Below are 17,685 nucleotides of genomic sequence, written 5' to 3' on the forward strand. Positions count from 1 at the left end.
TCATCTCCTGAGATGCCTTGAGCCTCAGACCACTCACCTAAGGGTACCTCTCTGGACAGCCAACTCCAGCAGGATGGCCAAAGCCAAGTGCTGGTCCTGTAAAGGAACTCCTCCTGGTCCCTTAGTCCCTGGTGTTCCATGAACATCCCTGGAATGACAGCAACAGGAAGGCTAGGCAACATCAGAAAAAGCAGCAAACTTAAAATTACCAGCAGGCTAATGACATTCAATCTCCCATAAAAAAGACAAGCACACACACATACACATACACACACACACACACACACACACACACACACACATACATGAGGGGAGGAAGGGAGGGAAGTAGGAAGGAAGGAAATGAGGGAGGAAGGGAGGGGGAAACATCTTTATGGGGAGGGTACTTTTTCCAGTATGAGGGATCAAATCTTGAGCTTTGGGCACACTGGGTATTGGGCTCTATCACTGAGCTCTACTTCCCAGACAGTAAAGGTGTTTTTAAAAGTATGATTTTAGATATTTAGTACATTAGAAGACAGACCCTATGTTTCTGAAGCATAAAGTAAGCTGTACCATTACACAAAAATGAGTAGAAAGGTCTTCAATGGGGATGGGCTATGGCTTTGTTAGTAGAGACCTTTCACTAGCATGCACAGGGCCCTGGATTCCAACCCAGAACTGCATAAACTGGACAGGATTACACATTATAGTCCTAGTACTTGAGGGAGGCGGTCAGAAGTTCAAAGTCATCCCTGACTACAGTAGTTTGAGGCCAGCCTGGGCTTCATGAGAACCTGTCTCAAGGGAAGGATGGAGGAATGGAGGGAGGGAGGGATGTGGGGGTTGGGGTGGGCACTTTTTCAATCTGAATAAAATATAGCATCAACTGTCCCATACAAAATTGGAGAATTAATTTTTGAAGCCACCAGAGGATCTAAAGGCACTTGTCTATGCATATTTATATTTCACATCAGAGAAATATTTGAACTTTGTGCTCGATAATAAATAACAAATTCCCTGAACCTAAAATTGGAAAGGGGAGGCTATAACTGAAACTGGATTTTTAAACTTAATTCCAAGGCTATTTTCAGGGCTTTAGCTTTAAAATCCTACAGCAAAGCCTGCACCAGCACACCTTGGAGAGAGACTCGTGGCTCGTGTGCAAGAGACTAAAGGCATCCCTGTCGATCATAGGAATAAATGGTAATGACTTCTGCTGAAGACACAAGAGCACCCTAACTTTCCTTCGATGTGTCTGTACTTAATTTTGTATTATTTTCTACACATTAAAAAATGTAACTACAGATTCATATTGAAGCCAGGAGCAGAAACACACACCTATAGTCACAACTACCAAGGAGCTGAGGATCACTTGAATCCAGAGTTCTGGACTACAGCATGTTATGCCAATTGTGTAACACTAAATTCAACATAGCAACCCCTCGGAGCAGGGGACCAAAGTAGTCTAGGACTCCCAGTTTGTCTAAGGAGGGGTACAGCTGCCCAAAAATGCCCATTCCGATCAAAATCATATACAAAAAATAAAAGAGTATAGCTACATGCTAGAATTTGGATCATAAACATCTGCCCAACACCTGTGTCCTTGCTGGCTAGTCCCAAATCCATGACATTATGGAAAAGTGACAGACCACTTAGTAGGTAGAGTCTAGTCCAAAAGTTAGTCATTGCTGGCACACTCTTGAAGACAAAACTATAACCTGACATTTCCTTTATTTAGTGGCTGCCATGAAAGAACAGGCTCCTCCATGGTGAACTCTGCTGACACTGGTCCAAAGCTACAGGGCCAAGTGATCATAGACTCAAGTCTCTGAAACCAGCAGCCAAACCCTTCCTCCTTATGTTCGGTTGACGGAGGTTCTTGTTACAGCAATAGTAAACTAACAAACAGGTTTACACATTTCTTTTCTGCAGTGAGAAGGACCAAACCAGGTTGTACATGCTCAGCAACTGCTTTCCTACTGAGCTACAGACCTGCACTAGTCAGAACATTTTGCTTGAGCAGCCAAAGACTTCCAGGCAAACACAATCTTGAAAACAGTGGCTCTTCATTAACACCGGGAGGCACACAAGAAGTGCTCAAATTATGATGGGCAAATCAACAAATACGTCCAGAAAACAGCGAATAACAAAAAAAAGGCTTGGCATTTTCCATCACATTCAATGCGACAGCTTCTTGACTCGATTCACAATCATCATAAATTAAATCATCTAAAAAACTGAGAGTGGGCCAGAGAGCTGGATCAGCAGGTAAAGCACTTACTACCAAAACTAACACACACACACATACACGTACAAAACGAATAAATAAAATGTGCAAAAACAATTTTGAAGCTGAGTATAGTAGCACATGCCTTTAATTCCAGCAGTCAGGAGGCAGACAGATCTTTGTGATTTAGAGGCCAACCTGATCTACAAAGAAAGTTCTAGGACAGCTAGGGCTGTTACATAGAGAAAACTTGTCTCAAAAAAAAAAAAGTTAATGTGAATAGCAAGAACTTGAAAGCATGCTAAAATCGCAGCAGCAAAACCTAGTCAGTAAGAAGAGATGAGAACGAGGCTCAAGCACACCGGAGCTATTCCAGAGAAAAGCAAGGAAAATGCAAACTCACCCAGTCACAACAGATCTGAGGAACCTCGTGGCTCTCTCTACCACCTCCAACCACACAGATGATAGATACTGTGCTCTCACCAAAGAGAGAGGCCTCAGGAAGAGCTTGAAGGGCATCCAGGGACTCTTGCAAGAGCTCACTGCAGAGATCAGCATCCTCACCTGAGCAACACACAAGCATTGCGGACAAGCAGTGTTCTAGTCACTCCCACTGAGCCTCCAAGCCCTCAAGTGAAAAGACAGTCAGGAGATTCTTCACGCGATGGGCCAAACTGTACCACAGCTGCAGAAATCCCAGTACACCTTTGATATCTCTCACATAAGCACTATGTGTGAGACAGACTGAGTGTCTCTTACCTAAAATATGGGGTGTGTGTGTGTCCATGTCCCCGGGTCCATATACATCTCACACACAGAAACTAGAGGTTTCTCATGCAGCATCTTTGGTGAGGATGCATTCTGGCAGCAACCTATCACATGAGGTTAGTGAGTTTCTCTACTTATGAGATCATGAGTCAAAAGACTTGAGATTTTGGAATATTTCAGACTGCATATTTTCAGATTACGGGTGCTCAACTGACAACTTCTTACTAAGTCATTAAACAGTGAAGGATGTAAGGTGGGTTTGTAATAAATGAACACTTCTTAAAAACACAGACCTGAAGCCGGGCAGTGGTGGCACACCCCTTTAATCCCAGCACTCAGGAGGCAGAGGCAGGCCGATCTCTGTGAGTTCGAGGCTAACCTGGTCTACAAGAGCTAGTTCCAGGACAGGCTCCAAAGCTACAGGGAAACCTTGTCTCGAAAAACCAAAACAAACAAACAAACCATAGACCTGAACACTCAAAGACCCCATAGCCTCTGGTTTTACAAAGAAGAACTCAAGGTAAAGAGAATGAAGACATCTACAAGATGAAACGACTCTGAAAACCCGCGAGAGGGCCTCAGGGGCCTGGCAATCTAGTTGGTAGGTGGCCAACAAGGAACTTGCTGGGGCAGAATTGCTCAGGGAACTCAGAACTCCCATCTATGAAGGGAAGAGAATGGCTACACACGTACCTGAACGCCAGGCCCTCCGTAAGAAAGCAAAGGCAAAGGAGAGTGCTGCTCGGGACCCAACTCTGGCGAGTCCTTCTACCCCTCTGCCTGTGGGGCGGGAACTGCAGATAAAAAGTCAGAGAAACATGAAAATAATCAAATAAGAATGTAGGTCAGGGTGTGACCTATGGTCTTCTTTAGCTATCAGGATCCATGGTGGGTTTTAGTTTCAATTTTTAAACTTTGTATAAAATATCCTTTGTAAACTTTTTGTTTCTCTGTGAGGACATGAACAGCGCAGGGGAGGCTGTGCACACTCATCTCTGAGGGCCTGAACAGTGCAGGGGAGGCAGTGCACACTTATCTGTGAGGGTCTGAATAGTGCAGGGACGCTCTGTGCACAACTGTAAGTTACTATGAAGGATGAAGTGTTATTGCTGCTTTCAGAGGAGGCACTGGATGCCAGGAACATGGGAATAAATTTCGGAATGAGAAATATGTCTATTACATAAGAAACCCTTTAAAGCTGAGTACACATGTTAAATATGATCAGGAGAGCTTGGAGAACTATTGCTAACATTTTCCCTTGAAGAAAACATGAAGCTCAACTCTACTCAGACAGTTGGGATCTGGGCCCCCAAGAAAGAACCTATAGTTCTAAGCCAGTATAAAAACCACTATCAGCCGGGCGGTGGTGGTGCACGCCTTTAATCCCAGCACTTGGGAGGCAGAGGCAGGCGGATCTCTGTGAGTTCGAGACCAGCCTGGTCTACAAGAGCTAGTTCCAGGACAGGCTCCAAAACCACAGAGAAACCCTGTCTCGAAAAACCAAAAAAAAAAAAAAAAAAAAACCACTATCAAAATCATAGCCTCTTTTTTAATTATTGTTACATATGTGTGCATGTATGCACAAATGTATAAATGCAACCTTCTATAAGCTCAAAAAGTTTTTTTTTTTTAATTTCAGGAATTCCTTCACTTAATGAAAGATGTTCTAATTAACTCATCAATGCTTAAGTCCATAGATCATGCAAACCACTTTCCATATCTAGGGTGATATGACCAACACATAAGTGTGCATAAGGTCTCTTAGCATCAACCACTGACATAGACAGAGCTCTCAGACCAGTGACCATCACTGTGGGCTGCTGTCTGTGTGGTCAGGAAATGAAAAACTACCCAACCTATTCTCAAATGGAAAGAAAACCCAGAGGTCCCTTGGCACAGCTAAGGTGAAAGCTTACTCTAAATGTGCCAACAATGATTTCAACATGATATAATAGGGAGGGGGAGCAGAAGGGAAGAGGTGAGAGGACAGAGAGGGAGAAGAGAGAAGAAAGGAAAGCAGAGACGAGCATACTTCCTGCTGCATGCACAATTACCACGTCACTCTAGGGAGTGGAAGCCGTAACTACCACAACGAAAGAAAAAGCTCATAACCATATCAAACATGAATTACCCTGGCACTCTGTTCTCATGGGGACAAGAATTTTCACAGTTACATTGGGGGAAAAATACAGTTTTACATGAGCCTTAAATATTCTAGTAGTTATTAGTTAATACCATTGGGCAAATTTGTTGATGCAGTGATAAATACCCACAAATTAAAAACCATGTGTCTAGAAGCATCTTTAGTAATGAAGAAACTGTCTTCAACAAAAGAGGCAGAACTTACAGGGAGATGCCACCAGGGTTCTTCCATGTTAGCATTACCTTTTCTTCTCTGTGGGAGGCACAGAAATGCTGCTGCTTTTCCACTTAACTTTGACATTCTCCTGGAAAACAGTTCTATTCAAGGCAATGAAATAGCGCTCTAAGATCACCAGCCTCTGCTTCAACCTCAAGGCCGAGAGTGTGGTGGTAGCTGATTGGACAGCCAGGGCTTGCTGCTCTTTAACCAGCACAGAAAGACACTCCTTCAACTCATTCACGTCTGGAACACAAGATAAGAAAACAGTCAGGCTTGTCAAGGCCTTGGGCACGGTTGGCGATAACACTGAGAAATTAGACAACGGCAGTAGAAACACTTCAGCATACAACACGCCCAAAGCATTAAGACTGTGCACATATCAGCTGGTAGTACTCTATGACCACACACCAAACTCAGGCACAGAAGGGCTAAGTAACTTGACGGAAATCACACAGTGGAGTACAGCATAAGACATGATGGCTTTTGGCTTCCATCATTTACTAGTGCTCTGCAATTACCATGTAAACGTTGCTAATACAAAGCTGAAGTAGTAGTGCAACTGCTTAGCATGCAGAAGGCCCTGGACTCAAGGCTTAGTCCCACAGAAATGAACAAACAAATCTTCAAAACTATAAAGTCAAACTTCTCAGTAGCCCACTTTCTAGAAAAAAAAAAAAAACTCTAGCCACATTCCTATTCCATTTTCACATCCAACACACATGATTTTATACATCTGGACAAAATCTAGGATCTACACACATGATTTGATACATCTGGATAAAGTCTAGGATCTACACACATGATTTTATACATCTGGACAAAATCTAGGGTCTACACATGAGAGAAAACATGTAACATTTATCTTTTTTTTTTTTTTTTGTTTTTTGTTTTTTTTCGAGACAAGGTTTCTCTGTGGTTTTGGAGCCTGTCCTGGAACTAGCTCTTGTAGACCAGGCTGGTCTCGAACTCACAGAGATCCACCTGCCTCTGCCTCCCGAGTGCTGGGATTAAAGGCGTGCGCCACCACCGCCCAGCAACATTTATCATTTTGAAAGTCACTTAATCTGGTGATCTCCCATTGTCCTGAAAATAACATAATATTTTTTGTTGGTCAACATCACTTAATGATTAGTAAATATAAATCAAAACAGTAACGCACCATTTCCCACTCATCAAGGTGGATATTATCAACAGGAAACAACAAATGTGAGCAAGGACTTGGGGAGACTAGAACCTTGTGGACTGCGGAATGAATGGAAACCCAGTGTGGCTCTGGAAAACACTGTACCTGTGTGTGAAAAAGTTAACCACAGTATTCCATACGATCAGTGTACCTGGGAATGCATACGGAACTAAGCAGTGACCTCACACAGACTGGACAACCATGTCCGTGGCAGCAGATTCATCTACTCAGGGCACAAGGACAAGGAATCAGATCTCAAGGCTGACAGAGTGGCACTCACTAGGGGAGACAGCCTTCACACTAGTACAGGCACCTGACAGTTAATATCTTCACTGTTTTTCACAGTACAATTGTTCCTTTTGTACTTTTTCTACAGAGTACTTTCTGGTTTCATTTGTTTATTTATTGTTTCTGACTCTAGTAGCTAATTGGAAACTCACATAAAATGAGTTTCCTAGATTAAAGTTATTTTAAATAAAGGTTATTATTACCAAAAAAGGGGTGGAGATAAGCACCCCAACAGTCTACCAACTAGTGCAGAACATAATCAAAGTAGGCACACAAACACAAACAGTGAAATATTATTTAACATTTTAAAAGGTCACAACATGCACCCGGAAAGTAGAGGCAGGCAGATCTCTGACCTCAAAGCTAACCTGATCTACAGAATGAGTTCCAGGACAGCCAGGGCTACACAGAGAAATCCTGTCTTGAAAAACCAGAAAGGCTACATCATAGATAAATTTAAATACATACTAAGCAAAATAAACTAGATAAGAAGAATAAAGACTAAGCCTATTTATATGGAGTACTATTGAAGAATGAAGTACAGACATCAAAGGTAACTGCAGCTGCCTGGAGGGCTAGAGGACAGTTTAATGGATATGGGTGGTAATACTTTTGTACCAGAATATGAACTGTGTGCTTAAAAAAAAGTTATAATGGTTATATTTTTATCAGATACATTTTATTCTTATACTTTATATCAGACATTATTTTACTGTAATATGGGTTTTAATTTTAGAAAATTCCATTAACAAACAAAAACCTGATCCACTTATGTCAGAAAGTATAATACCTGGTTGCTTGCCCCACACCCAACTCTCCAGGATTGATTTGGCTTTATACACGGGTGCAGGCATCTCTTCCTCCTCCTTCTTCTCTTTGTCAGTAAGATCTTCTATCTTGGTTCCACTCTGAGTATCAGCATCATCATCTGGAGAATTAAAAATGCTTATGTCCATAATTGGTTTTCAAAATGCAACAGTCAATCTGGGCATGGTGGCTCACGCCTATAAACCCCAGCACATGAGCTCAGGACCATCTTGGGCCACACAGTAAGTTCCAGGCCAGCCTGGGCTACAGAGAGAGGCCCTGACTCAAAACAAGGATAGGAGGAAGGGAGGGAAGGAGAGAAGGAAAGAGAGAGGAGGCCAGGGGAGCATTTCTTGCCAATCTCTACAAACGTTCTACCCAAACATAGGAAGTTACAGCATACATCAGTAACTCGATATTTTATTTTTTTAAAAAAACTGCAAATGATTCAGTATAGTTTACTCAATAATGAAAGAATACAATATAAGGGATTTTCAAATTCTTTAAAGCATGAAGTTCTTTCTTTAACATTTTTCAATGTCTTACTAGATTTCAATTTCTTTAGCATTTATCTATTTGGATTTCACACTAACTGCTTTAATGCAGTGGCTCAAAACTGCTGGATGACCACAGGAAGAACTAGGGAGATAACTCTAAAATCATTTTCTAACTGTCCGATGTTCTCCTCCACTGCCAGCTGAGAACCACTGCCATAAAGACCACTACCACTGAGATGACAATGTGAGTTCCATTCCAGAACCACACAAAAGTGGTAACTGTCCTCTGATGTCCACATACCTGCCATGGCACGTGCACACACACACACACACACACACACACACACAATAATAAGTACATTCGAAGGACCATTACCACTGAAATACAATTCAGGAGCATTGAGGCACAAAAGAAAAGCTGAAAAAACTACCACCTTAAGCCACTGTAAAGCCTCAAACAGTAATACATGCCTTGAAACCCCACACATGGCTGTGAAGAGAAGATGGGATGAATCTTAGCCCTAAAATGTCAACAAGTCCTGTCATAAAAGGCTCTAACTAAAATAATCACATAAATTACATATATACTATATCTTAGACTATATGTTTTTGTTTCACACCAACCAAATCACTAATTTTTTGTTAACTAAACTTTTGTTTTGTAAAGTGTCTAGAATTCCTTTGCAAGCCCTCTCAGGTTTTAAGTGGATTTTAGTTGGCCACATGGGCAACTAATTTGTTGAAGGGCGTTTGTACCAAATACCCAAGGCGTCTCTGTTCAAACCACTGAGCCTAGGTCCTAGACAGTTGCTAATGATTCAAAAGAGAAGGCCCAAGAGGAGTAAGTTGACCAATTTCAAAGAAAACAAAATTAAGAGTTCTGCAAAATCCTGTGTGCTGAACTTCAAATGCTGTTCTGCTAACGTTTTCTGTACATCAATCCTAACTGCACCATATCCTAAATACTAAGAGGCCTTATTACTGAAAACAAGTTTTGTAGGCTAGTGTAGCACAGCCCAGAGTGTCTGCCCAGTATGACCACAGTGTTTGCCTAGCATGCTCAAATCCCTAGGCTTGATACAAAAAGTAAATTTTGCTTTATATTTGTTTCTTTCAGTTTTGGGGCCAGTTAACCTGGGGCCACAGAGAAGCAGAAACAAGACCCTATCTCAAAAGTCAAGATGAAAGGAAAGAATTGATTCCTGCAGTTATTCTCTGACCTCCTCATGTGCACCTGCTTGCAAATATAAACACACACACACACACACACACACACTAATAAAGGAAAACTTTTAAATTAAAAAACTCAAGGTAACAATATGCAGGAAGCACGTGAGGAAGGCAGATGAGAGATAACGGCGAACAGGCACAGTGCCAAAGACTGTGGGGATGAATTTGCATCCACTCACTGTACATACATTTGGGAGAGTCTGCATGTATATGGAAACTTCCACATAAACACAAGAAACAGAGCTCACTCTAATAGATGATGTAACCAAAAACATAACCTAGTAATAGTTTTCCTCCTACACTTTCCAGTCAGCTATAACCAATTCATTCCACAGGAGAAAAGTCATACATTCTAACAGTACCAATGCCTTTATACTGGGAATGACACTCAACAGACTCTGCAGTAAGCCTCAACCCAGGCTTTTCAGATAGACAATCTGGAGTAAGTGCTGGCATCCATGTCCTTTTACAGTGTTGGTGCTGATTTCAATGGCCAGGCACAGCAAGAACACATGAGTCGTGGTGAATTTTGAGCACTAGAGGCTTCAACAGGATTACTCCTCCCTGACAAAGGTTTACTCATGAATAATTTGCACCCAATCTCACAATAATCAACATCTATAGTTAGTAGGAAGATCTGTTTCAAAATTTAAAGGAGAAGCTATTCATGACTTCCTACAAGCTATACACTAGTTAATACAAACAAAAACTCCAGACAGCTTGGCATATTAACTAACATCTAGACAAAAATCATCAAAAGGAGAACAAAGTATCAAGATCAAAGTTCAAGTGCTTTTTCTAGCATATTACAGTCTCTGGAAAACGCAATTTACACACACAAATAAAACGTGCAATTTTTAAAGGGGGAGGGGGAAATAGTCCAGCATGTAAAGGCACTTACCACCAAACCAGACGACCTGAGTCCAATCCACAAGACTCACACAGCAGAGAAAACCAACTCCCAAGTTGTCCCGACATGCACACCATAGCACCTGTGCACACACACAAACATGCGCACAGACACACACACGCACGCACACACAGGCACGGACACATTTTTAAAATATTACTTTAAAATGCAATTACAATGATATTTACAAAATAAAAAAGTATTCATTAAAAGCTATTACCCTTCCTAGAAGGGAGCTCTCGATTCTGGGTTAACTCTGTCCCAGTGTACACAATTTCTCCATCTTTAACCATTTCATTCCACAGACCACAGAGTCCATCTCTTGTGAATGCGAGCTGGCAAATACAAAAAGATAAACTTAAAGAGAGATCCATATAAATATTTTTTATTTTAATTTTTTTTGTTTTTGAAAATGTTATGAGTACTCAATCTACTCCAACTCATGTGCCCCTCTCAATTCATGACCTCCTCTTCTGCAATTATTGCTATCTACATATATCATATATTGCACATATCTATACACATATATAAAATACACACTACTTACTAAGTCAATTTAATGTTGCTCATGTGTTTAGAACTGACCTTGGGAGCAGATAACCTACCAGGGGTTTCAGCACTGAAGAAAACTGATTCTCTCAGCAGGCATTGATTACCCGTAGCTCTTGATGTGGGGTGGGGCCTTGTGAAATCTCCCCGTCCACACTGTCATATCCACTGGTGCTAACACTGTGTAGAGACTTGTTTAGAGAACACCACTGCTGCATTGTTATGGATACAACATCCCTTCTGTATCTAGGAGACACTATCTCATAGGAGGCCCCTGGTCCTCTGGCTCTTACAACCTTTCCACCCCCTCTTCCATGATGTTCCTTTAGCCTTAGGTGAGGGTGTTATGTTGTGTCAATCACGGTTATTTCTCTCTGTAGTCTGACCAGATGTGAATTTCTGTAATTGCCTCTGTCTGCTACCAAAGAAACTTCCTTGATAAGGGGTGAGAACTACACTCACCTGTAGATACAAGGATAGCATTGGAATACAGTTAAAAATTACATCAGTTTACTCCAGGCACAGGTAGTTGAGTAGGTTTACAGTACTGGGCACGAATGGCCTACTAAGCTGGTTGCAAATACAATTGGGCAGCTGGTAGCTACTCCAAAATCAAAGTTCAACTGTTGCACCACGGGGGATATCTTAGTGGGCCTGCGATAGCTGTGTTTTGCAGGTCTCATGGCTGGGTAGGACTACTGATTCCTTTTGTCCCTTGGAAGCTTACAATATATCCTCAGATACAATAAGAGTAAGTCCTCACAGAGGGGCTTTCAAGTCAGTTCTAGCTCAATTTCTTCAAGTTCTTGTGTGCAAAATGTATAGTGTCTTCAGCAACAGGGTCTTAAAGAATTATATACAGAGGCAGAAAAAATCCTGGTTCCCCTTATTTTATTCAATTATTCAATAATAAAACAATGGACTATTTACTTTATTTAAAACCAAGTAACATGTCAAAGATCACAGAACAAAAACAGGACGGTGAAAGAGCACATTATGTCACTGTACACCATGTTGAGCTTCATTAGTGGATCTGGGTTTTTGTTTGTTTTTTTTAAACAGGCTCTTACTAGGCATCCTAGTCCAGCCTCCAGCTCTAATCTTCCTTGTGTGGTTACAGGAATGTGTCACAATGGCAGGTTTTTGGTTTTTTTTTTTGGTTTTTCTAGACAGGGTTTCTCTGTGGTTTTGGAGCCTGTCCTGGAACTAGCTCTTGTAGACCAGGCTGGTCTCAAACTCACAGAGATCCGCCTGCCTCTGCCTCCCGAGTGCTGGTATTAGCCACCACTGCCCGGCACAATGGGTAACCACTGAGCCATCTCTCCAGCCCCACTGAGGTACTATTTTAAATAATAATCTCTATGTCTGTGTTTTCAAGTATCTCCATACTATTTCCCACTAGCAGTTTCAAAGTTTCTGGTGTCACAGTAAGGCCTTTGTCCATTTCACTGGTTTTCACACAGGATAAAAGGCAGAGGACAAGTTTCAGCCTTCTCCCCGTAGAGTCACAGCTTTCAGCATCGTTCTGGAAACCTGACGGCTCTAGCTATGTGTCTACCTGTGTGACTCCTTGCTGCACTCTAACAGCCAGGCTTTGTGGCATTATCATGGTGTCTGTCTTACTATCACTATATAGTATAACTTGAACTAAGTATTGAAACTTCCAGAATTGCTCTTTTCCCTCAAGACTGCTTTGGATAATCACTATACTAAATTTCATGTAACATGCAAAAGGGGAGTAGGGGCATACATGCATACACATGCTCTGAAAAAATAAATCAAAAATAAGACATAGTGATTATGTATGAGGAGACACTTATGGAACATGGAGGAAGCAAAGAATATAAAAAGCAGTGAGTGTTCCTTCTAAGTGTGAAACATAAACTGTTTCAGGAGAATTGGCTCAGCACTTAGGAACACTGGCTGCTCTTCCAGAGGACCTGGGTTGGATTCCCAGCACCCACATGATGGTTCACAGGCTTGCTGGTAATGCATAAATATACTTGCAGCCAAAACACCCATACAGATAAAATAAACATTTATTTTTAATTCAAGTTACAATATACAAAAACAAAACCTGTAACTGGAAACAAGCAAAATAACCCAGGTTTATTTTTTTTAAAAATACCTTTTGAGCCAAACAAAAACAACAACAAACATGCTAACATGGAAGGAAAAGCCCACAGGACATCGACCCTGTACAAGAGCTACAGGAACTAAGGAGTGCTGAGGGTGGAACACAGGCTTCCTCAGGCAGAGCACACCAATTAGTTACCCAGTACCAAGTGGTCAGCCCTGAAAACAACACAGAAGTAACATTATATAGACTGAGCAGGCTAAATTTAGGAATGTGTGTGAGTGTGTGCACACACATGGTTACAGGCAAAGAGGCCAGGTACTGAGGCTCAGGTGGTGTGCTATGTTACAGGAGTTACATCCAACCTTCATGGTCGGATCTCAAGGGAACCCAGGAGCCTTTCAAGCCTCCATGTCTAAAGGGGGAGAAAGAGGAAGAAACTATGAAAACATAAAGTAAAAAAGTCAGAGCCAAGAGCCAACCAATCACGACAAGGAAAGTTCAGATCAGTGTTCAGATCGGGTGTGAGAAGTAAGGAAAGACAGACAATAAAAACAGGAATGAGAACTGGTTCACTTTTAACTGTAGAGATTTGCGCAAATGCTACGATTTAGGTAAGTGTCCCGCAAAGTTCAGTTGCAGCTTGGTCCTCAGAGGGCTACTATTACAGAAAGGGACTAGAGTGTTTGTTCACACTCAACTGACCTAGGCTAAAGTCATCTGAGAGGAAGGAACCCAATTGAGAAAATGCCTCCATAAGATCAGGATGCAGGCCGGCAAGCCTTTATTAATGATTGACGGGGAAGGCCCATTAAAGGTGATGACACCCCTTGGCTGGTGGTCCTGGGTTCTCTGAGAAAGCAACTAAGCAAGCCATGGGAAGCAGCTCTCCTCCACGGCCTCTGCATCAGCTCCTGCCTCCAGGTCTGCCCTGTTTGAATTCTTGTCCTGACTTCCTTCATTGATGAACGGCAACATGAAAGTGTAAGCCAAATAAACCCTTCCCTCCCCAGTTTGCTTTTCCAGGTGCTTCATCACAGCAAAAGGAACCCTGACTAGGACAGTGATCCTACTTGGGGCATCTGGTTAGTGACTTAGGAAACTGTGGAACCCAAACTATGTGTCTTCCCTCTGCTTCTTGGCTGATATGATGATCAAATTTGCTATACACGCTACCCTATGATGTACAGAAAAAACAATCAAGTCAATCAGCCATGAAGTGGAATCTTCAAAGCTCCTAGTCAAAATGAACCTTTTCTCAATGAATAAATTACTCACCATCAACGGCTCTCCCTACTAATATGCCATGAATATAAACCTAGATCTCAGCAGAATGTTCCAGGAGAGAAGGCTAAATCTGGAAATCTCAGATAGATACAGGAAATGCCAACATCCCAATAGAGACAGTGGGCACTATGTTCAGCCCCAACTGCACTTTAGGACGGCCACAGACTGGCTATCAGTCTATCACCTATCAGTGCTCTAGAATACAGTCTAGATTGTTGAGACACTGGCATTCAAAAGTGAATTTGTAAAAATGTGGGCTAGGAGAACACTTGCTTAGTATTTAAGAGGCCCTAGGTTCAATCCCCAACACTGCATAAATCAGGTATGGTGATGCATGCCTGCAGTTCCAGCGCTCAGAAGGTACGACCAGGAAATCAGAAGTTCAAGATCAACCTCAGCTACACAGAAAGCTGACGGCTAGCTTCAAAAACAGAAAACAGCAAAAAAAGATGAAACATTTCAATAGTTAAAGACTAAGCCAGAGCAGATGCTACATTCACAAGGAAGAAAGGAAGGAAAGAAAAGAGGGAGAGAGGAAGGAAGGGAGGAAGGGAAAGATGGAGGGAGGGAGGGAATAAATCCATTCTTTAATCACCGGGGTGGTGTAGGACCGTTATGTTACTTTTCTGTTGCTGTGACCCAAAAGTGACTTACAGAAGAGCTTATTTTGCCTTGGGAAAGAAGGTCTATAGTGGGGCTGGAGAGATGGTTCAGCAGTTAAAGAGCGCTGACTGCTCTTCCAGAGGTCCTGAATTCGATTCCCAGCACCCACATGGTGACTCACAACTCCAGTTCCAGGGAACTTACACCCTCAAATAGACATACATTCAGGCAAACCACCAATGCACATAAAATAAAAATAAATAATTTTTTTTTAAAAAAGAGGAAGTCTATAATGGCAGGAGAAGCATGAGAGCAAGCCATGGGAGCAGGAAGCTGAGCAGGAAGACAGAGCTGAAGTAGGATGAGGCTGAACGTCACAAAGCCCACCCACAGCGCAGCGCTTCTCCAGCAAAGCTTCATCTCACACAGTCCAACCAACTGCGGACCAAGTAAGTGTTCAAATACGTACGCCTATGAAGGGCGTCGCTCATTCAGACCACCACCACAATTATGCAGCAGTTTTTCAGAACTGAAATCTTCCACCCAGAAAGGAAGAGGGGCGGCTCAGAAAACTGAGAAGTAATTAACTTACAAGTCTCAGAAGGTCCTTGAAACTACCGAGATCTACAAGGACGCTCCTCGAGACTATAGACATAGTGCACAGACACCAAGAGAGGGGACGGGCACATCTATCAGGCTCCAGGGTGAGTGTCCACGAGTCCCCACTGGGGAGATGGGCCTACAGCGACGCAGCAGCCTTTGAGTCAGCCCCAATCTATAGAGCCAGAGCTCCCATGTTGGACTTTGGCAGGAAGTTATTTTGTTCTGTCATCAGGTCCCTGTGTGTGATCGAGATGTGTTGGCATCGCCCCAGGAGAGCAAGGGACAGAAGCTGCGTACATGGCAAGTCATCTTTTCTTGGAAGGCACGGGCTGGACGTCTTGAGGAACACAATGTGAAGGAACCGATAGCCAACAGATAGACATGAAGCATGGCCTCAAGCAGCACAACCCAAGTGCAACAGAGAGCATCCCCCAGCCAAGCATCACTAGTCTTAGGAAGGGCCCAGCCGCAATGGTTCAGACAAATTATCTAAGAGTAAAGGCTATATGGACCAACCTAACTAAGCACTAAGACAGAGCTTGGAACCAAAACTGATCTGAGGCAAATGACATATATGCCTAAGCAAAACTCATTCAGATTTTTTATTTCCATACACATACATATTGTACATTAACCATACCCCCATTCTCCCCAACCTTTGTTTATCCCTTTTTTAAAAAATCTAAGCTAAAATTAAATCCACAGCCAGGTACTATAATGGATGCCTGTTCTCCCAGACATTCAGAAGGCTGAGGCAGTTGGATCAAAAATTTATAAAGTCAACTTAGGAAACATAAAATTAACCTCAAAAATAAAGATGTAAAACAAAATCTAGCATAACATAGTACATTTATAATGCTCAACATTTAATCACATTTTAGCAAAAATACACCAACCTATAGCCAGAGTAACTGATTGATGCAAATGACAGAATCATTCAAGAGGTTGGTATCGGTGACTGATTCAGCAGAAAAAAGCATTAAAGGTTCTATAGAAAGAACCCAAGTAGGCTAGATGATGATGATGCCACACGCCTTTAATCCCAGCACTCGGGAGGCAGAAATAGGCAGATCTTTGTGAGTTCGAGGCCAGCCTGGCCTACAGAATGCGTTCCAGGACAGGTTCCAAAGTCACAGAGAAACCCTGTCTCAGAAGAAAGACCCGATAGAGTGATGTAAAATACGGCAGTGTGAACTTTATCTGTATGATGCTCTCCCAGTCTTTGCTCCTATCCCCTAAACACACAGGAGTCCAGGCAGAGCTTCCCATGACCACACCAGGCCACTATTTCTATGCAGATCTATAGTCATATGATATCAAAGAACTTCCTTTTTCTACTCATTCCTCAGGAGCCAGGAGAAACCTTCCTGAGGTACTCACTCAAGTCCAGGCGGATCTCACGTGAGGCAAGCACTCCACCCTACCACTGAGATCTCCACCTCCAGTCTTCCCAGCCTTTCCTTTTCTCCCCACAGCGCTTGGATATTTCTGAGGTAGTGCCTTACTGAGGTGCCCAGGGAAAGGACTTGAACTTCAACCCTGCTACCTCAGCTTCCCAAGAAGCCGGGGCTATAAGCCTGTCCCACCAGTTTGTGTCCTTTTTCCCTGAGTTTGGTTCCCTACACCTATGTCAGATAGTGCACAACGGCCTCTAACTCCAGCCTGGGGACCAAATGCACTCTGGGAGAACCCACACACTCCTGGCATAAGCTCACTAGGACACACACATAAAAATAGAAATATGTTTAATTTAAAAATGACTAACAAGATCTACAAAGTGCATATAATCAAAAGCATCAATAAAAAGCCACACTATCTATAAAAGTTATTATAGCAAATCACTATCAACTACTTTACACTGCATAAAACTGAAGAATTTGGAGGTAGTTAATAGGAACTCACTGCAGGAGAGAGGAGCACAAGTTTGCATCTAGGTCCTGCAGAGAGAAAGGATGCACTCCTGTGTGGATGTGTGCAGTGTGAAGTCTAGGTCCTGTGTGAGAGAGAGGATGCACTCCTGTGTGGATGTGTGCAGTGTGAAGTCTAGGTCCTGTGTGAGAGAGAGGATACACTCCTGTGTGGATGTGTGCAGTGTGAAGTCTAGGTTTCACAGTGAGAGGATGCACTCCTCTGTGGAAGTTGTGAGTGTGAAGTCTAGGTTCTGTGTGTGAGAGGATGCACTCCCCTGTAGATGTGTGCAGTGTGACATCTAGGTCCCGCAGAGAGAGAGGATGCACTCCTCTGTGGAGGCTGTGAATGTCAAGTCTTGGTCCTGCAGAGAGAGAGGATGCACTCCTCTGTGGATGTGTGAG

General features: G+C 42.6%; 1 protein-coding gene across 1 annotated transcript in view; it reads right to left on the reverse strand.

The window, feature by feature from the left end:
- Positions 1 to 17,685, reverse strand: part of LOC130865093 (E3 ubiquitin-protein ligase HERC2-like) — a 136,155-nt gene that overhangs the window by 112,465 nt on the left and 6,005 nt on the right. The window contains 7 exon segments of the mRNA XM_057755970.1: positions 38 to 148; positions 2,613 to 2,674; positions 2,676 to 2,773; positions 3,671 to 3,771; positions 5,363 to 5,582; positions 7,601 to 7,738; positions 10,475 to 10,589. Of these exon segments, the coding sequence (XP_057611953.1) occupies positions 38 to 148; positions 2,613 to 2,674; positions 2,676 to 2,773; positions 3,671 to 3,771; positions 5,363 to 5,582; positions 7,601 to 7,738; positions 10,475 to 10,589 (845 nt within the window).

Source organism: Chionomys nivalis, chromosome 23 (genome assembly GCF_950005125.1).
Source record: "Chionomys nivalis chromosome 23, mChiNiv1.1, whole genome shotgun sequence".
NCBI lineage: Eukaryota > Metazoa > Chordata > Mammalia > Rodentia > Cricetidae > Chionomys > Chionomys nivalis.